This window comes from Rhea pennata, chromosome 8 (genome assembly GCF_028389875.1).
Source record: "Rhea pennata isolate bPtePen1 chromosome 8, bPtePen1.pri, whole genome shotgun sequence".
In the NCBI taxonomy this organism is placed as follows: Eukaryota; Metazoa; Chordata; class Aves; order Rheiformes; family Rheidae; genus Rhea; species Rhea pennata.
In genome coordinates, this window is record NC_084670.1 from 13,137,962 (window position 1) to 13,153,695 (window position 15,734).

Consider the following 15,734-nt stretch of genomic DNA (forward strand, 5'->3'; position numbering starts at 1 on the left):
CCATGTAATGGCTAAGAAGGGAGAGGATTGCTGTCTACAAACACATTGGATCATAAATACCAAGGCAGAGGACCTATGTAAAATAAAAGACAATGTTGGCACGAGAACAAATGGATATTAACTTGCCGTGAATCAATTTAAGCTGGAAATGAGAAGACGATTCCTAACAATTAGAACAGTGAATTCTGGAACCATCCTCAGATGAGAGGAGTACGAGTCAAAGCCCAGCAAATATTTCAGATGAAGTGTGGTAAGTCTGAGCAGCCAACACAAGAAGAAGTGCTGCTTGAGACAACGAACAGGAAGTCTTCGTGCCTCTTGAGAGCCCTTCTGTTCCTGAACGCTTGTGGTAGCCGGTGTGGTCCCTCTGGGAAAAATGAGTGCATTCTGCCTATTGAGCTTGTTCCACAAAACTGTGGAATTGGAAGAGCCCTCCTAAATCACCAGCTCAGGGCCTGCTGTGGACACCTGGTTCTTGCTAAGGCGTACGGAGCAGCATCCATAACTGGACAGGAGACCAGGAACGGGCTGGTGAACGATGACCAGGGTGCTGCGTCGCCCGCAAACACGGGGACAGCAGCGCAGCGGCTCGCACCACACAGGCAGGCCGCGCGCTGGGCTGGTCGCCATTGCCCAGGCCTCCTAGCAAGGTGCCCGGGGGCCCGGCCGCCTCCCTCGCCTGGTGGCTCTGCAGCCCGGTGGGGGCAGTGCCCCCGCCCACCGCCGCACGGCTCGCTGCTGCCCCCCGCGCTGGGGCAGACGCGCACCCCGCTGAGGCGCCCCCAAAACTCAGCGCAGCCCCCCCAAAACCCCTCAGGCCCAGCCCCCCCCCCCGGCCCAGGGGCGGCCGCCGCGCCCCCCCTCCCCCCGCGCGGCGCTCCCGCCCGCGGTGGGCGGGGCCGAAGTGCGGCCGGGGCGGTGGCGCCCAGGGGGCGGAGCGAGCCGCCCCAGGCCAATCGCCGGCGGCGAGGGGGGCAGGGCGGCGCTATATAAGCGCGGGGCGGCCGTGGCGGCGGGCAGAGCGGGGTGCGGCCGGTGGTGAGTGAACGCGGGCGCCGCGCACACGCGGTGGGGCCTTCCCAGGGCGGCCGGGCCAGCCGGCCTGTCTGCCTGGTGGGGTGGGGTAGGGTAGGGTAGGGTAGGGGTGGCTGGTCTGCCCCGGCCCGGCCCGGCCCCCCTTCCACCCCCTGGCCCGTGGAAGGGGGGTGCTGGGTGGGTTGGGCCCCCACAGGGTTGGGGGGGATGGAGGCATCTGAGCTTCCTGTTGGGTTAAGGGTGTGGGAGTTTCCTTGTTTGCTGTGGGCACAGCTCGTGTGTGTTGTGGGCCTCTGTCAAAGGCAGCCTCCCCCCCCAAGGTCGGTGAGTGTTGTAAAGCAAGGGGCACTCGGGCCTTAATGGGCTTTACTGTTTAGCTGCTCCAGGCTGGTGGTTTTGCCCAGCTGTGAAGATGGACCCTGCCCAGTGAGGCCATATGCCCACTTGGTGGTGGAGTGTTTAAGGTAAAGAGCTTGCAGGAGAGAAAGCAGCTAGTGCACGTGTGGTGGGTCTCTGTGTGTCTCTCACCTGGGAAGCCTTGGCTGCCCCAGGGTGTGGGAGGAGATGGTGTCCCCTAGACCAGCTGTAGTGACACTGTGGGTGAGGTGGATGAGGGGCAAGTTTGTGGAAGCTGTAGCCTCGTAGGTAAGGAGGGCTGGATGTTGCACCATGTTCCCTGGCAGGTGATGAGACTGTGTGGTGGGGTGAGGCAGATGTGAATCAGGAAGGGTGCTGAGTAGGTGGCTGTCACTGCTGGGGGGGGGTGGTGACTCTATCAGCAGTGCTGATCCTCTCAGAGGGCTGGAGTGGTGCATGCTGACCTGTCTTGGAGCAGGAAGATGAGAGGAAGGGGTTCAGGTGGTATCTTTGAAGCGGCTTTGAAGAAAAGCTAGATCCTGAGATCTGCAGCGCATCCCAAAACAGCACTCTGGGGTTGTGTGCTGCTCCCCTCAGCGGTGCTGCCAAGCAGGAGGGGGTTTATCCCCTCCCTGTGGAGGGGGCTGCCCTCATTTGGGACCCCTCAGCGTGGCTGCTGCTGTCATTCCTGCAGCAGTGCTTAGGATGCTGCCACAAACCTGCTTAGCAGGAAGATGGGTTATTTATCATACCCTGGTGCCCTACAGCATGGCAGGGGGCTCTTGCTCTCCAGCTGCTAGCTCTGTGGTTCTTGGTGTGGCCACGTGTGCCTACAGCCCTGCTGGGGAGGGGGTCATGGCTGCAGCCGGCGCTGACTGCGTGCTGTTGGAAGGGAAGGTGTCTGATTCATGGGTCTGCTTCCTGTCCGTGCTCTGTTGAATTAAGATATGCCTGTTACACAAGTCTGGGGAAGGCAGAGCAGTATCGTGTTTGGCACTTCTCCTGAAACTGGAAGTGGCTCTCAGAGAGGTCTGTTTTCTGTGTGTGCTGTGGGGTGCTCAGGGCCTGTCCTGGTGCCTCCTGGGGGGGTAGGGAAGAGGCCGTCTTCAGTGCTTGCTGGAAGGCGCTGAGGCTGTCAGAAAGGCCTGGAAGTGACTTAAAAGCAGAGAAGGGATCTGCTGGGGAGGAGCGCCGGGCGGTGCGAGACGACTAGACCGGGAAGTGCCGTGGGGCCGGGAGGAGCCACGCAGGCCCAGGGCCGCAGTGCTGCCGGGAGCCGCTGCCGCGGCCTCCCCCTGGGCAGTGGCTGCGGAGCAGGGTGCTGGGCTGCGCTAGGCCCTGGTGGCGCCGCACGCCGAGGCTGGGTGCTGCCTACGCTCCTGGGGGGGAGGGGGTGGCCGGGCCTGCTGCTGCTGGCTGAGCTCTCCCTCCTGCCTCCCTCACAGCTGGAGACGCAGTGGGACGTGGGGCCTGCGCCGAGAGCCACCTTCCCTGGGTGCAGAGCGGAGGTAAGCTGTGGCCCCGTGTGTCTCCCTGGGGTTGGCAGGCTGTGTGTGGGGTTGTGCTCAGGGCTCCGCAGCCTGCTGCTTTGCTGCTGTTGTGGCAGATGCTGGCACACATGTGCCCCGTGAAGGAGGCCCTAATATTCATCTTGACTGCTGGGGAAGGTATTCAGTGGCTGAGAAGTGGTGAGTGAGGCGAGGCCAGGCATCTCCTCCAGCAGCTGTGCTGGGCCTGCAGCTGGGGCTGTGCTTGGCCTTGATGTGGCAGTGTGAAAACAGCCTCTCTTAGGCAGTGCTGGCTCTTCAGAGGCAGAAGAGCTTTCTCCCACACAGCCCCCAGCATCAATGTGCTATTGAGAGATTCCTCTTCCCCTCCTCCTCTGGGCAGGATGGCAGTACCAGGCCTCCCCCACTGCTGCTAACACAATGTTAGCTTTGAGTGCCAGCTTGTGTAGGTGCTTGGCCTCCATCTAGCCCCCTGTGCTAGAACATTGGTGGGAGGAGAGCCTTATTGTCACCCTTCTGGTGGCAGCAGCACTGGTGTGAGCCCACCTCAAACTGGTGAGTTATGTGGTGCTGCCATGCATGTGGGTCTGTCCATCCTGGACAGCTGTGGACTTTAACTGTGACCAACACTCATCTGACCTTCTCCAGGCAGTACTGGAGTTGGTCTGTAAATCTGCTACGCAGGCCTGTTGCCCTTCTGTAACGAAAGGGCACTTGGGGAAGCTGCCACTCTGATTGCTGTAATACTGCTGTAATGAGACATCACATTCAGACATTGAGACAGGTGGGGAGGCATTTGGGGGTGAGGGGGAAATCTGTTTGCCTCAGTGCCTGCACTTCCTGCAGTCTTGTTCAGAGCAGTACAGAGGGACTGTCAGGTGCTTCCCCTTGGGTGACTGTCCCAGTTGTGGTGCCTTAAGGGAAGGAGGAAGTCAGACAAGTACCCCTTCTTCCCCCAGGGCTGTGAGGGGAGGCTTGCTTGCTCATTGGTATGATGAGAGCACTCTCACTGCTAGTACATTCCCTCAGAGCGTCTCCTCTCCACTTAGAGAATAGGACCATCTGTGCTGCAGCGCATCCATCCTGCTATGCAGCCCAAAATTTGACCACCTACTCTTCCAGAATGTGGCCAGGGCAGATTCCTGCCTGGGCTGAGCTGACCTTTCCACCAGACCTGCTAAGCAGCTTCTTGAGGACACTTCAGAGAATTAAACAGTTGGTTGAGCCCTCAGGGTTTGAGGCAGCTGGATTTTTCTCCTTCCTAGGAAGCCCCTCCAGCTCATGAGTGTGAACTGTTTCTGACAAGTCCTTCCTTTGAGAAGTAACACTGCCAGCTGTTGCAGCAGCCTGTTCTTGCTGGTTTCACTGAAGGGATTAAGCCATGCCATCCACATGGCCTAGGCCTCTGCAGTCCTGCTCTGCACAGTGTTCTTGCCATTTTCCTGAAAGTCCGTTAGGTATGGGGGCATTATATTGTCCTTCAGGACAGAAATGTGAGAGGAGTTCTGCTCTTTAAAACTAAGAATGGGCTAGGGATTGGGAGAGTGAGAACTTTAATTTTGAGCTAGTTTTCTTCTACCATGGTTTGTAGGTGAATAAAGGCTTATTCAGGGTGTACTGTGTTGCCTTTTTGTCTGTGGAGGAAAAAAATCATCAGGACAATGATGAAGATAGCTTCCTTGCATTGATGAATGTCTGATTTAGCACTATCCTTGCTGGGTGAGGGTGAGCACTTGCACTTCCTCTCTTCTGCTGTGGTTACAGCACAGTAAACTCTCAGGCTAAGATCCTTTAGGAAGGAGCTTGCAAGAGGTATTGGAAGTGGTGCCTGTGATGGCCCAAGAGACTTTGCCTGTGTTTGTGTGCTATTGTACTGGATTTTTGTTAGCATGTACCTTATTAGTTGTCAACTGGTGGGAGTACTTGGGCTGGAAAGTCTGGTTCTTGCCAGTGAAACAGGTGAGGCAGCCCAGCCTCCTTTCCAGAGTAGCTGGTCCCTGAGAGCCAGGGCTCTTCCCTGTAGGAGTTATGGGGCTGCTGTTGCTGCAAGATGGCAGCTGCCACAGACAGCTCCCCAGCTCAGCATGGGCAGGAGGCCTATGTTTGGATGCTATCTGGGTTTTTGATAGCTCACTGCTGGTGAAGGTGGTAACCTAGTCTGAGGGTTCTTGACTTCTCTCAGCATCTCATAGGGTATCTAACTTCTGGTTGATCCTCTTCCTCTGAGATAGATCAAGGTAGGAAGCTGTTGCTGAGGCAGCAAGTTCTTCAGTTTTACTGCAGGGAGTGCTCTTATTGTGGACCTTAATCGGATCAGCCAGCTTGCTCTTGCAGCTTGCTGATAGACTTGTTCTGTATGTGCATGGAGTTGTATCCCATGCTTGTTCTACTCAACCCTAAGAAGATTTTCCCCTCTCCTCCCCCTTTGCTTGGGACCAGCAGTGGGAGCAGTAGTGCTGGCTTTGAGTGAACTCTCCACACTTATGTGAAGATTACTGAAGCTAGCATTTCTATTCCCTTGTGGGGGCTGTGACTGTTAAAGATGGTACCTGCATTAGGCCTACTGGCATTTGTGGTACATCTGCCATACTGCTGGAGTCTCTAGTATTTGTAGTACTGCCAGTGAACATCCATTCTTGTTAGCAGATGGATGGCTGTGGGGCTCTGACCTCTTGGCAGAGCGTGTAGGAAGGCCCAATCCAGTACCATGGTGTGCTCTGTAGCGTGCCCCTTCTATCCCACACTGATCCCTGAGTTTGTACTTGGACTTTCTGCACTGTCAGAGCAAATCTGTTAGACTTTCGGGATCTTTCTGAGTCTGGCTTTGTAGACCTTTAATGTCTGAGTCCATGTCCAACTAATGCAAAACCCTTGATGGGACAGAGCACAACACAGACTGCAGACACTCTGCTATGGGAGCAAAGTTGAAGTCTCATTTTGGGCTGCTTGCATGATTAATGAAACAGCATAGAAACCCTGTCTGCCCTGTGTGCAGATAGGTTTGCTCTGTACTCTAGAGGGCTTTGCAAGACTGTTTCTACTAGCTGCTCTCAGGAAGCATCTCCTCTCCTGAGCACTCTCACCTTTCATGTAATGTGGTGCTACCAGGTGCTATCACCTCAGAGATGAGGCTTATTTGCCTCCATATGCTTCCTAGCTTACCTGTTGCTCCATGAACCACTGAGCATAGTTTTGATATTGCAGGAGGGAAATACCTTCCCCCCCCACTTCTATAGGTATCTCACCCTATGTTTCTTCACTCTGCTCTGTTTCTTCATTCCTTTCTGTGTCAGAGCTTCTTGATAAATGCCTTTTCCCTGCTTGTCCTGACTGTTCTCATCTGAACTGAAACCAGTACTCTGAATATGTAGTCACCACACTGTTAATTGTTAGATAGGCTTACTCTCTACCACATTTTGCATGATTGGTTCAGGGAGGTACTTGTCTGCAGAGGAATACAGCTAGTGTTTTGGAAAACATGCTTGAGTATAGAGCTCTTACGACAACTTGTGCGGAGACCTTGAAGTCTGATTCCCTGCCTTTGCTGTACAAGGCTCCCAGGCTCCCTATTGCAGTGGGCTTGTTCTTTTCCCCTGAAGGCTTGAGAGGTGATACTGTGACTAACCAGACTATACAGAATTGATCTGCTGATCTGAGAATCTCCTCTCAATCTCCCTGCTTCCAGGAAGCATGGGAATGGGAGAATTTAATCCCTGTTTGTAGGATGCCATCCAAAGGCCCCAGTGTTTTACAGCCCTGGTGTGAGATACAGCAGTATTAACACTCACCTACTGAAGATGGGGAAACTACTTCCTCACCCAGCTAACTTGATTCCAATACCAGCTGTAATTGCAGCTCTTGCAAGAGCTGTTATATATCAAGAGTTAGAGTTCGTGTGCCTTCTCTGTGAACACAACCCTCTTATACTGTCATCAAATACACTGATGCAAAGCATATGGTATCAATCTGTTAGCAGTGTCCTTTCAGTCTCAGCATGAAACAGCTGAGCTAGAGGCTGTGACAAATGGATCTGTGTGGTTAAAGTGAGAACTTATCTTAGTGGTGTCCCTGCAAAGTCTAAGGACTTACTGCTACATCTTTGAGGAATCTGGGACTAGTTCTTGAGCTCTGATCAGGGAGTCTGTCGCCAGTCCTTGCAGCCAGTGTGTCAGGCCAGGGGAGCTCCACTTTCCTACTCCATCCTACCTCTGTGGTTTTTCTGCACTTTAAATTTAGCAGCTGGTGCTCTCAGACTGGTCTTTTGTGCCCTCTGAGTGGATGCACAAGCATCTCTTTAGGCAGTGACTTTTCAGGAGAGCAGGACTTTAGCATGTGCACAAGAGTGTCTTGACTGAGTCTTCAGTCAGACAACTGTGCTGGAAACCTGCTGTAAGGAGGCTGTGAGAGGAAGGACTTAGAGGCCTCTTCATTGGCAATTGTGGAGCTCAGTGCTGCAGCAGGTAGCAAGCCTAGTTGCCAGCTGGTTGTAGGTCAGGGGATGAGGATTGCTTTGATCTCTGGCCAGCAGGTTATCTCCTGACCTTTGAGAGTTGCTACTCCCTTGGGAGCCCAAGAGGGGCCAGGCCTGCTTCATCCAGTTCAGCAAGGGCCTTGTGCCAGCTCTCCTGTGGGTGGCAACTCTTGTGGCTACCTACCAGGCTGTTTTGGTGCTGTCTGTAATTAAACTAGTGGGGAGATCAGGGTGGCTTGCTTTCTCACCTATTACAGGTGTGATTTGACTTGAATATTGATGAGATAGTAGTTTTGGCTGCTAGACTGCTGGGGAAGGCTAGGGCTGAGCTTGCTGCTTGCAGATGGCTGCTGTGTGGGCCAAGATGTGCTCTGTGAGGCTATTAACAAAATTAAATGGGTTGTGCTCTTGCCTCTATCAGTGTTATGGTTCAGTGCTGTGGTCTGACTGCTCTTGGGCTGCTGGGATTTGCTATAAAGAGGTTTGCTGTTCTTGCTGAAGTAGCACTGATTAGCTGTATGGCTATGGAAATATGCAGTCTACACATTGCTGAGTGTAAGCAAGTACCTAATCCTTGATGTTGGTAACTAGGGCAAAATGTAGCCTGGTGCTCTGGCCTGTGAGTAATGAGAACATGGTCCCTGAAATAGGGAGGCAGCACTCTGAGGTAGGAGGAAATGTGTTTGCAAGGTCTCCACATATTGTGGTCTACGTATTGTACCTGTTCTGCAGGACTATATGGCATGCCAATGTGGATACTGAGTGTTACAAAGACCCAGAGTGATCTCGGGGTAGCCTTGGAGATGATCTAGCTGGGTAGTTAAGGGGGGAGTGGTGGATGTTGTGTACCTTGACTTCAGTAAGGCTTTTGACAGCCTCCAATAACTTCATAGGTAAGCTCCAGAAATGTAGATTAGATGAGTAGACACTGCCCCTGAAAGGCAGAGCTCAGATGGCTGTCATCAGCGGCTCAGAGTCTAGTTGGAGGCCTGATGTCCCTCAGTGGTCAGTACTGGGTCCAGTCTTGTTCAACTTACTCATCAATGACTTGGATGAAGGGACAGAGTGCTTCCTCAGCAAGTTTGATGGTACCAGAGTGGCTGATTCACCAGAAGGCTGTGCTGCTGTTCATGAGGTTCCTGTTTGCCCAACTCTCCAGCCTGTCAGAGCCTCTGAAGTTCAACAGAGGCAAGTGCAGGGTCCTGCACCTAGGGAGGAATAACTCCATGCACCAGTACAGACTGGAGGCTGATCTGCTGGAAAGCAGCTCTGTGGAGTTAACTATGAGCCAGCAATATGCCTTTGTGGCCAAGAAGGCCAAAGGTATCCTGGGGTGTATTAGGAAGAGTGCCAGCAGGTTGAGAGAGGTGATCCTCCCCCTCTACTTGGCCCTGGTAAGGTCACATCTGAAGTACTGTGTCCAATTTTAGGTCCCCTAGTACAAGAGACATGGAACTACTGGAGAGTCCAGCATAGGGCTGCAAAGATGATTAGGGGACTTGAGCGTCTGCCCTTGAGGAGAGTCTCTGAGAGCTGGGCTTGTTTAGTCTGGAGAAGAGAAGACTGGGAGGAGATCTTTATCAATGTCTACAAATATTTGAAGGGAGGGCACAAAGAGGATGGGGCTGGACTCTTCAGTGGTGCCCAGTGACAGGACAAGAAGGAATGGCTGCAGACTGAAACACAGGAAGACCTGTCAGAATATGAGGAGAACATGGTGGTGTTATAGCAAGAAGTCCTGGTGCTTGCTCAGAGCCTGTTTACAACAACTCCAGTATCTCCTCTCACCCTATGGCATAAAGGACTGTGGAAGTACTGAACGTGGCTCTGCAGTAGCAGAAACTTACTGCCATTTGTGCCAGTGAGGACTTATGTACCACTGCTGAGTGGGTGGATTTTTTTTTAATATAAACTGCTTGGGGGATAGTTATGTGTTCCTTGCTGCTGCAAGGATGGTCCTTGTGTACTGCGTACTCTGTGCAACCTTCACAGGGCCTATCAGGGCAAAATTGCAGTGTGTGTCTTCAGATTCAAGTCTTGAGTGTTCTGGGATGCTGAATTGTTTTGAACTAGCATCCTAGTTGATCAGTAGTGCTAGAGTCTTGCTGCTGGTATCATGGTCAGTGGAGTAATTAATGGTGCCTGGGCTCAAGCATCTCCCTCCTCTCCTCAGTGTAGGATGTAACTCTGAGCTTGTGAGTAAATCTGATACTATCTTTCCATCCCATCCGCCCAAAATAGTGTTCCAGAGTCTTGTTTCTGCCCTGGATCTGTAGTAAGACTGACTCATTTAGCCTGATAAGATAAACAGAGCTTGAACAGTGAGGTACTTGTGCTGAGAAATAACTCTTGAGGAGTCCTCAAGCTAGCAAATAAAGGTGTAGCTGGATATAGTGGTTTAAAGCCAAAACTAGACAGACTAGTTTGAAACTTGCTTTTAGTCTTGGAGCACCTTAAAGCTCAAGAGCTTATCGCACTTCCCTCAGCCAGAGTCTTTAAAGAGTGGCTTTTGAGGATGTGGTAGTTCCTGCTGCACTCTTCCAGCCATTGTTACACATGAAGAGCAGATAATCTTAGAGGTGCCTAGGACCTTAAACTTCTGGTATTTGGGTGATCCTGCAAGTGAGTATTATTTGCTATTAAACCTTTCAGCCTCAGGCTGGTGAGGAAGGTATGGTGTCTGTGCTGCTGCTTTTTCTCATCGAATGATTTGAGAGGGGGGAATTGCTCCCTAATGCACTTTGCCCTATTGCTGCAGTGTTTTCCAAGGTGATGTGAGGAACCTTATTTTGTCTTTTCCTTACTCCAGAAAAACTCAGGCTCTGTTCCCTGGGGTGTGTGCGGCTGTACAGCCCTTCTCTGGAGCCTTGCTTGGGGGGAAGAATGGGTATTTTGGTGGGTAGCAGTGAAGGGGGAACTTGATCTACCCTCCTCCTCCTCCTGTTGCAGAGAGGCTATGTGGCATTTTTTCAGTCTGGAGGAACATACAGGGTAAGACTGGGCCAGCACTAGAATCTACTCCCAGGCTCTTTGAACTGTGGAGTAGTGTGTGCAAGGACCATAGCCAGACCCCTGGTAAGGCTTTGTAGTGAAGAGTGCCTGTGTGGTGCTACCAGGCATCTACGTAACAGGCAACACGAATCTTGTAGTGACTGCTGCAGTCCTGCCTCCCTTCCCTGCCTGGGTCCCAGCTAGAGCAAAGAGCAGGCTGAGCTCCTTGTTGTTCAGCAAAGCTGAAAGAGGGCTGCTGGTGCTGGCTAGGGGGGTTCTGGAGTGGCTGTACCTGATGGATATTCCCAACTGGGATCTTACTAGGAGTAAGGAGGGGTCTGTGGGGTCACTCTGGCTTCAGTTCCTCCCAGGCCAGCAGCCAGGAGGCTGTCTGCTTCCTGGTGGTGGCAGCAGTAAACCTTTGGGAGAGAGTAGAAGAAGGTAGGAAAGGGGAGTGGCTGTTGGTAGCAACTACAGGGAACACCTCCCTCTACAGTGGGTGAGCTGAGGGAGGCTGGGCCTACTCATGCTTCCGTGCTGGGGCATATTGTTCCCCTTTCTCCCTTCTCTTGTGGGCCTCTGCAGGGCAGGCTCTGGGGGTAGAGGTGCTTTTTTTTCTTTTTAACTAGCCTGCAGCTGCAGCAGCAAGAGTTGGTCCTGCTTGCTCTTCTGGAGAGCATCCATGTGGACTGTGTGGTTGTAATTTCACTGCAAGTGCTCAGTGTCTCCTAGTCAGAGAGCAGATGCTGGTGTGGGCTCTGCTGAGAGATTAACTGGATGCTCTGAAGCTGTGCTAGAAACGGCCTGGCTGCAGCTGCCTGATGCTTTCTTCTCTCTGCAGAGCTGCTGCCACCACTGCCATGGAGGGGATTGTGACAATGTATCAGGACTTCATGAAAAAAGCAGGTGAGTGTTTGGCCCTGTCCAGCTGCAGGGTGCTATATGCCTTGCTGCCACCAGCACAAGGGAGGTGGTCTGTGTGCATGCGATTCAGGTCTAGCTGCATCCTGCCTCTGCCCTGACACAGATCCAGCTCTGGATTTTTCAGGCTGCCTGTATTATGAGGCACTTTGGTCTTGGTGCCTCTTAGAATACTGCTGTGATGCTCTGGCCCCTCAGGGCATAGGGTCTCCAGGATGCTCTGCCGCATGCTTTTGGGCTATACCTTAGTTTTGTTTGCTTGTTCAGCTGCTGCCCCCAAGCTGTGTTCTGCCTTTGCTCCTGTTCTAGCAGAACCCGACTTGTGAGCTGTTCCTTGCCTCTACTCTTGTGGTATCATTGCTGGCAGCAGGGCAGGGATGCTTACTGCTCTGTACCTTGGCTATCTCCACAGACCCCCGCATTGCTGACTACCCACTGATGCAGTCCCCCTTCCTTGTGATGGGCATCCTTCTGGCATATGTCTACTTCGTGCTATCCCTGGGCCCCCGGCTAATGGCCAACAGGAAGCCTCTAAACCTGAAGAAGTTCATGGTGCTATACAACTTCTTTCTGGTGGGACTTTCACTCTACATAGTTTATGAGGTGAGTATTTGGCATAGGTAGAGCAGTTCTTACCTTCCATGCTTGTTGCCTATGTGATTGGAGGCCTTCCTGTGCCCAGCTTTCTGTCCTTTCTGAGGAGGGCTGGGAAGTGCAAGTGTGTTGGGCCTCACTGTGGTGATGTACTTGTTGCAGTTCCTGATGGCTGGGTGGCTGACTGGGTACACCTGGAGATGTGACCCTGTGGACTTCTCACAGGACCCTAAGGCCCTCAGGGTGAGTTCTGTTTCCTTCCCCTATAAGCAGGGATGGCCTTTAGAGCCTGTTTGGGTAGTGAGGTTGCAGCTACCTGTCTCTGTCTGCAAGGCAGATGACTTGCTGCCTCTGGCTGTTAGGCTGACCCTGGAGTTAGTGTGAAGGCACTCAACCACTTGGCATGCTCACACTAAGATGAGTCTCTAATGTATTATGTTACAGATGGTCAATGTTGCCTGGCTCTTCGTCTTCTCAAAGTTCATTGAACTGACAGACACAGTGAGTGAGATGCTGGGCAGGTTCTGTGCTTGGGCAGGGGCGGTGCAGGGGCTTGAGACCAGGAGGCAATTCCTGGGCAAAGAGTTGAGGCCTAGTGTATTGGAGGGACGTGCTTCCTACAGCTCTTGTAGTATGATCCAGCAGTGCTTTTGTCTGGTGTCACTGCTGGGGAGGACACTCTGGGCTACTGCAGATGCTGCTTCTGGCTCTGGAAGCTGAGGGATGAATAACATGTGGTGATAGTGAGTGAAGTGTCACTGAGAGGCTGGGATGCTGACTCAGTGTCCAATTCCTGCTGTTCCCAAGCTGAGTCCTGATGCTGTTGCAATCTCATTGCAGGTGATCTTTGTCCTGCGGAAGAAGAATGAACAGGTCACATTCCTGCACCTCTTCCACCACTCTGTTCTGCCGTGGAGCTGGTGGTGGGGAGCAAAGTTTGGTCCAGGTAAGACTGGAACTGGCTAAGTGCACAGCTAGGGAAGTGATGAACTTAGCCCCCACACCTTGGGAAGGCTTTTCTGACCTTGATGGGTGCAGCTCCTGGGAGCCCTGAATAGGGGTAGAGAAGGAGAGGCGGTCCTTTAAGGAGACACCCTCCTGTCCAACATGACACCTAGGCACAGCTCTGGGAGGAAGGGTGGTGTTTGGCTCCTGGTATGACAGCTACAGACAACTGACTTGCACTAATGAACGTCCCTCTAACAGGAGGAATGGGCTCATTCCATGCCATGATCAATTCAATGGTGCATGTTGTCATGTACTTCTACTATGGGCTCTCAGCAGCAGGACCTGCCTTCCAGAAGTACTTGTGGTGGAAGAAGCACATCACAGCCATCCAGCTGGTAAGTTTATGCTGTGGGACAGAGTATGTGACCTCCCCCTCTGACATAAGGGGCAGGCCAGCCTTGGCACCTAGGAAGGTGTGGCCTCAAGCTGTTGTTCTCTTCAGCAGACTCTCATTCTAGGTTTCCAGCTGCTGTGGTCCACAGTGGCTCTCTAATATCCCTGAGAGCCTGGCTAGGATGTGGTTGCTACTCAGCCTGCTGCATCTGGGTTGTGCCCACATTGGGAGGGTGGGATGCTAGAGCTGCTTTAAGTATTGTTGTTTCTGCAGTGACTGTTCCTTTCTTGTGTGGCTGCTAGCTGCCCCTCGCTGTAGAGGTACCATAGCCGCCTATTTTAGAGTGAGAAAGGAGCCTAGTCTTTCCTCCTGGAAAGACTATCTTTAGTGGGATCCCTGACACTGCTCCCCTGTGTAACTTGTCTTTATTTGCCCTGTTCCCAGGCACAGTTTGTGATTGTCTCCATCCACATCTCCCAGTATTACTTCATGCCCAGCTGCCAGTATCAGTTTCCCATCTTCATCCACCTCATCTGGATTTACGGGACCATCTTCTTCATCCTATTCTCCAACTTCTGGTACCAGTCATACACCAAGGGCAAACGGTTGCCCAGAGTGGCTCTGCAAGCAGCCCAGCACAATGGTAGCAGCATCCATGAGAATGGCACAGTCACCAATGGCAAGGTCAAAGCCAACTAGAGGGCAAGGCCCTCCCAGAGCCAATGAGAGCCCCGGGGCAGAGGCAGCTGGGACCTGTTCCCTTGCTCCTGGGTGCCACTAGCCAAATCAAGTGCCTACAGACTGTTGTACCCCAGCCCTGCTGTCTTCTGTCTGCATGCCCAGCCCCTCTGCTCTGAGCAGCCATGGGCAGCTTCTGCTGCTGGGTGGGCTCATGCTGTTTTTTCCACTGTTGCTGAGCAGAGAGGCAGCTGCCTGCATTACAGCTGTGGGGCTGCAGCCCCATTCCAGTGTTTCCAAAGGAACTTCCCCCAAGTGCCTGAATCTGGCCCGTTTGCCTGGGGCTGATTTCCTTCTGAATAGGACCAAAAGAAGAGACTGGTCCCTGTCCTGGTGCCCTCTCCTCTTCCCTCTCTCATCAGAGCCTGTATGGATGAGCAGACTTGTTCCTGGCTGCTTGCTGCCACCACAAGTGTGAATGCTCCTGCTCTACCATGCCTTGTGCCACCTTGTTCTGTGCCATGGTGCTGCATGTCCCTTCCCCTTCTGGTCCTTGTATGCCCAGGTGGAGAGTTCTGCCCTGGTATTGGTGTGCTCAGGCATGGCTGGGGAGAAGGTAGGGGCAGCAAGGGTGGGACTTGAGGCCCAGAGCTGCCCAGTGCAATACACATACCCTGTGCCTGGTATATAGCAGGGGTTGTGACAGCCTGAAATGCCTCTGCCCCCTGATAAGCCCAGGTTGCCTTGCCCTTCTGTGCCTGGGCTGGGTGCTCAAGTGTGCTTTAGCCACACTTACCTGATCCTGTATGGCAGCTGGTGGCTTGGTCCAGAGTGGGGGAGGCCAAGCTCAGCCTTGACTTGGACCACTTCCATTCCTGCAAACTCAAGACTTGAGCAATAATTGTCCCTTGAAACAGCTCCTGTCTTATCCTACTTGGGACCAGCCCTACTCTGGCCCATGTGAGCACAAAGGAAGATGGTTGTGCTGTGTAACAGAGAACACCTTGACTCCATGGATTTCCCCAGGGCCTGGGTGGAGGTATACTCTGCCACACAGTAGGGCAGTGCAGCAGCTCTCCTAGGCCTGGTGCCCATCACCTGTTCTGGCTGTAACCAAAGCCATGTTGATGGCCTTGAGGATGAGGTGAAGGAGCCAGGCCTGGTCAGGCTGGGCTGCTCTTCTATCAAAAAATAAACAGACAGAAGGAGAAGTGGCTGTGTCCTTGTTTTCCTGGGTTACCCTGCCCTGAAGCTGTTCCAGGGGCTTGGCCCTGCCTGGTGTGTTTGGAGGCAGGACTGGGAGAAGCAGCTGAGCAGGTTTGTGTATGTGGATGTTTTTTTTTTTGGGGGGGGGGGGAGGAGTGTGATAGTGTGCTGATGCAGCAGATGGCAGGATTGTTTCTAAGTGCTTTGGTAGAGCAGTGCTCAGGGCAGGAAATGTGTTGAGGTTCCAGCTGTGAAAGTGGTTCCACCCTGTGAAAGAATGGCTGGGGTGGAGCGTGGATGCAGGCTGGGACTGGGGTGAACTGGCCAGGAGGAGCTGCTGCTTTTCAGAAATGAGTGGGAATGCTCTGAGGGGAGGTACTTGGAAGGCCAAGTGATGGGGAAACAGCAGGGAGGCCAGTTAGTTGCCTTCTGAAAGGGGAGCAAGGCATCTCCTTAAGCAAAGCTGCTGGTCCAGTGCCCTGGCTGGGTGCTACGTGGCTGCCCCATGACCAGGAGGTAGCTGCCACAGTGTGGATATGTGCAGAAAGGGGCATAAGCATGTTGGAGAAATGTTTTTGCTGGCTTCTTGATCCTGCTAAGGCAGTACATCTTCCCCAGCTGAAACAGTCTT

General features: G+C 53.0%; 1 protein-coding gene across 2 annotated transcripts; it reads left to right on the forward strand.

The window, feature by feature from the left end:
- Positions 1-1,024: 1,024 nt before the first annotated feature.
- Positions 1,025-15,108, forward strand: ELOVL1 (ELOVL fatty acid elongase 1). 2 transcript variants are annotated; one of them, XM_062581067.1, is made up of 9 exons: positions 1,025-1,038; positions 2,838-2,900; positions 11,204-11,268; positions 11,696-11,886; positions 12,040-12,120; positions 12,322-12,378; positions 12,718-12,823; positions 13,084-13,220; positions 13,664-15,108. In XM_062581067.1, the coding sequence occupies exons 3-9, from the start codon at positions 11,223-11,225 to the stop codon at positions 13,916-13,918; spliced, it is 873 nt and encodes a 290-aa protein (XP_062437051.1). In that variant the 5' UTR covers positions 1,025-1,038; positions 2,838-2,900; positions 11,204-11,222; the 3' UTR covers positions 13,919-15,108. The 2 variants fall into 2 exon arrangements, with proteins under 2 accessions (XP_062437051.1, XP_062437050.1); XM_062581066.1 differs by lacking the exons at positions 1,025-1,038; positions 12,322-12,378.
- The last annotated feature ends 626 nt before the right edge of the window (positions 15,109-15,734 follow it).

Excerpts from the sequence above, each read along its gene's own strand:
- ELOVL1 (XM_062581067.1), top strand. The coding sequence starts at position 11,223 with ATGGAGGGGATTGTGACAATGTATCAGGACTTCATGAAAAAAGCAG. Across the intron at positions 12,379-12,717 it reads TCATTGAACTGACAGACACA|GTGATCTTTGTCCTGCGGAA; the intron begins GTGAGTGAGATG and ends ATCTCATTGCAG. Across the intron at positions 12,824-13,083 it reads GGGAGCAAAGTTTGGTCCAG|GAGGAATGGGCTCATTCCAT; the intron begins GTAAGACTGGAA and ends TCCCTCTAACAG.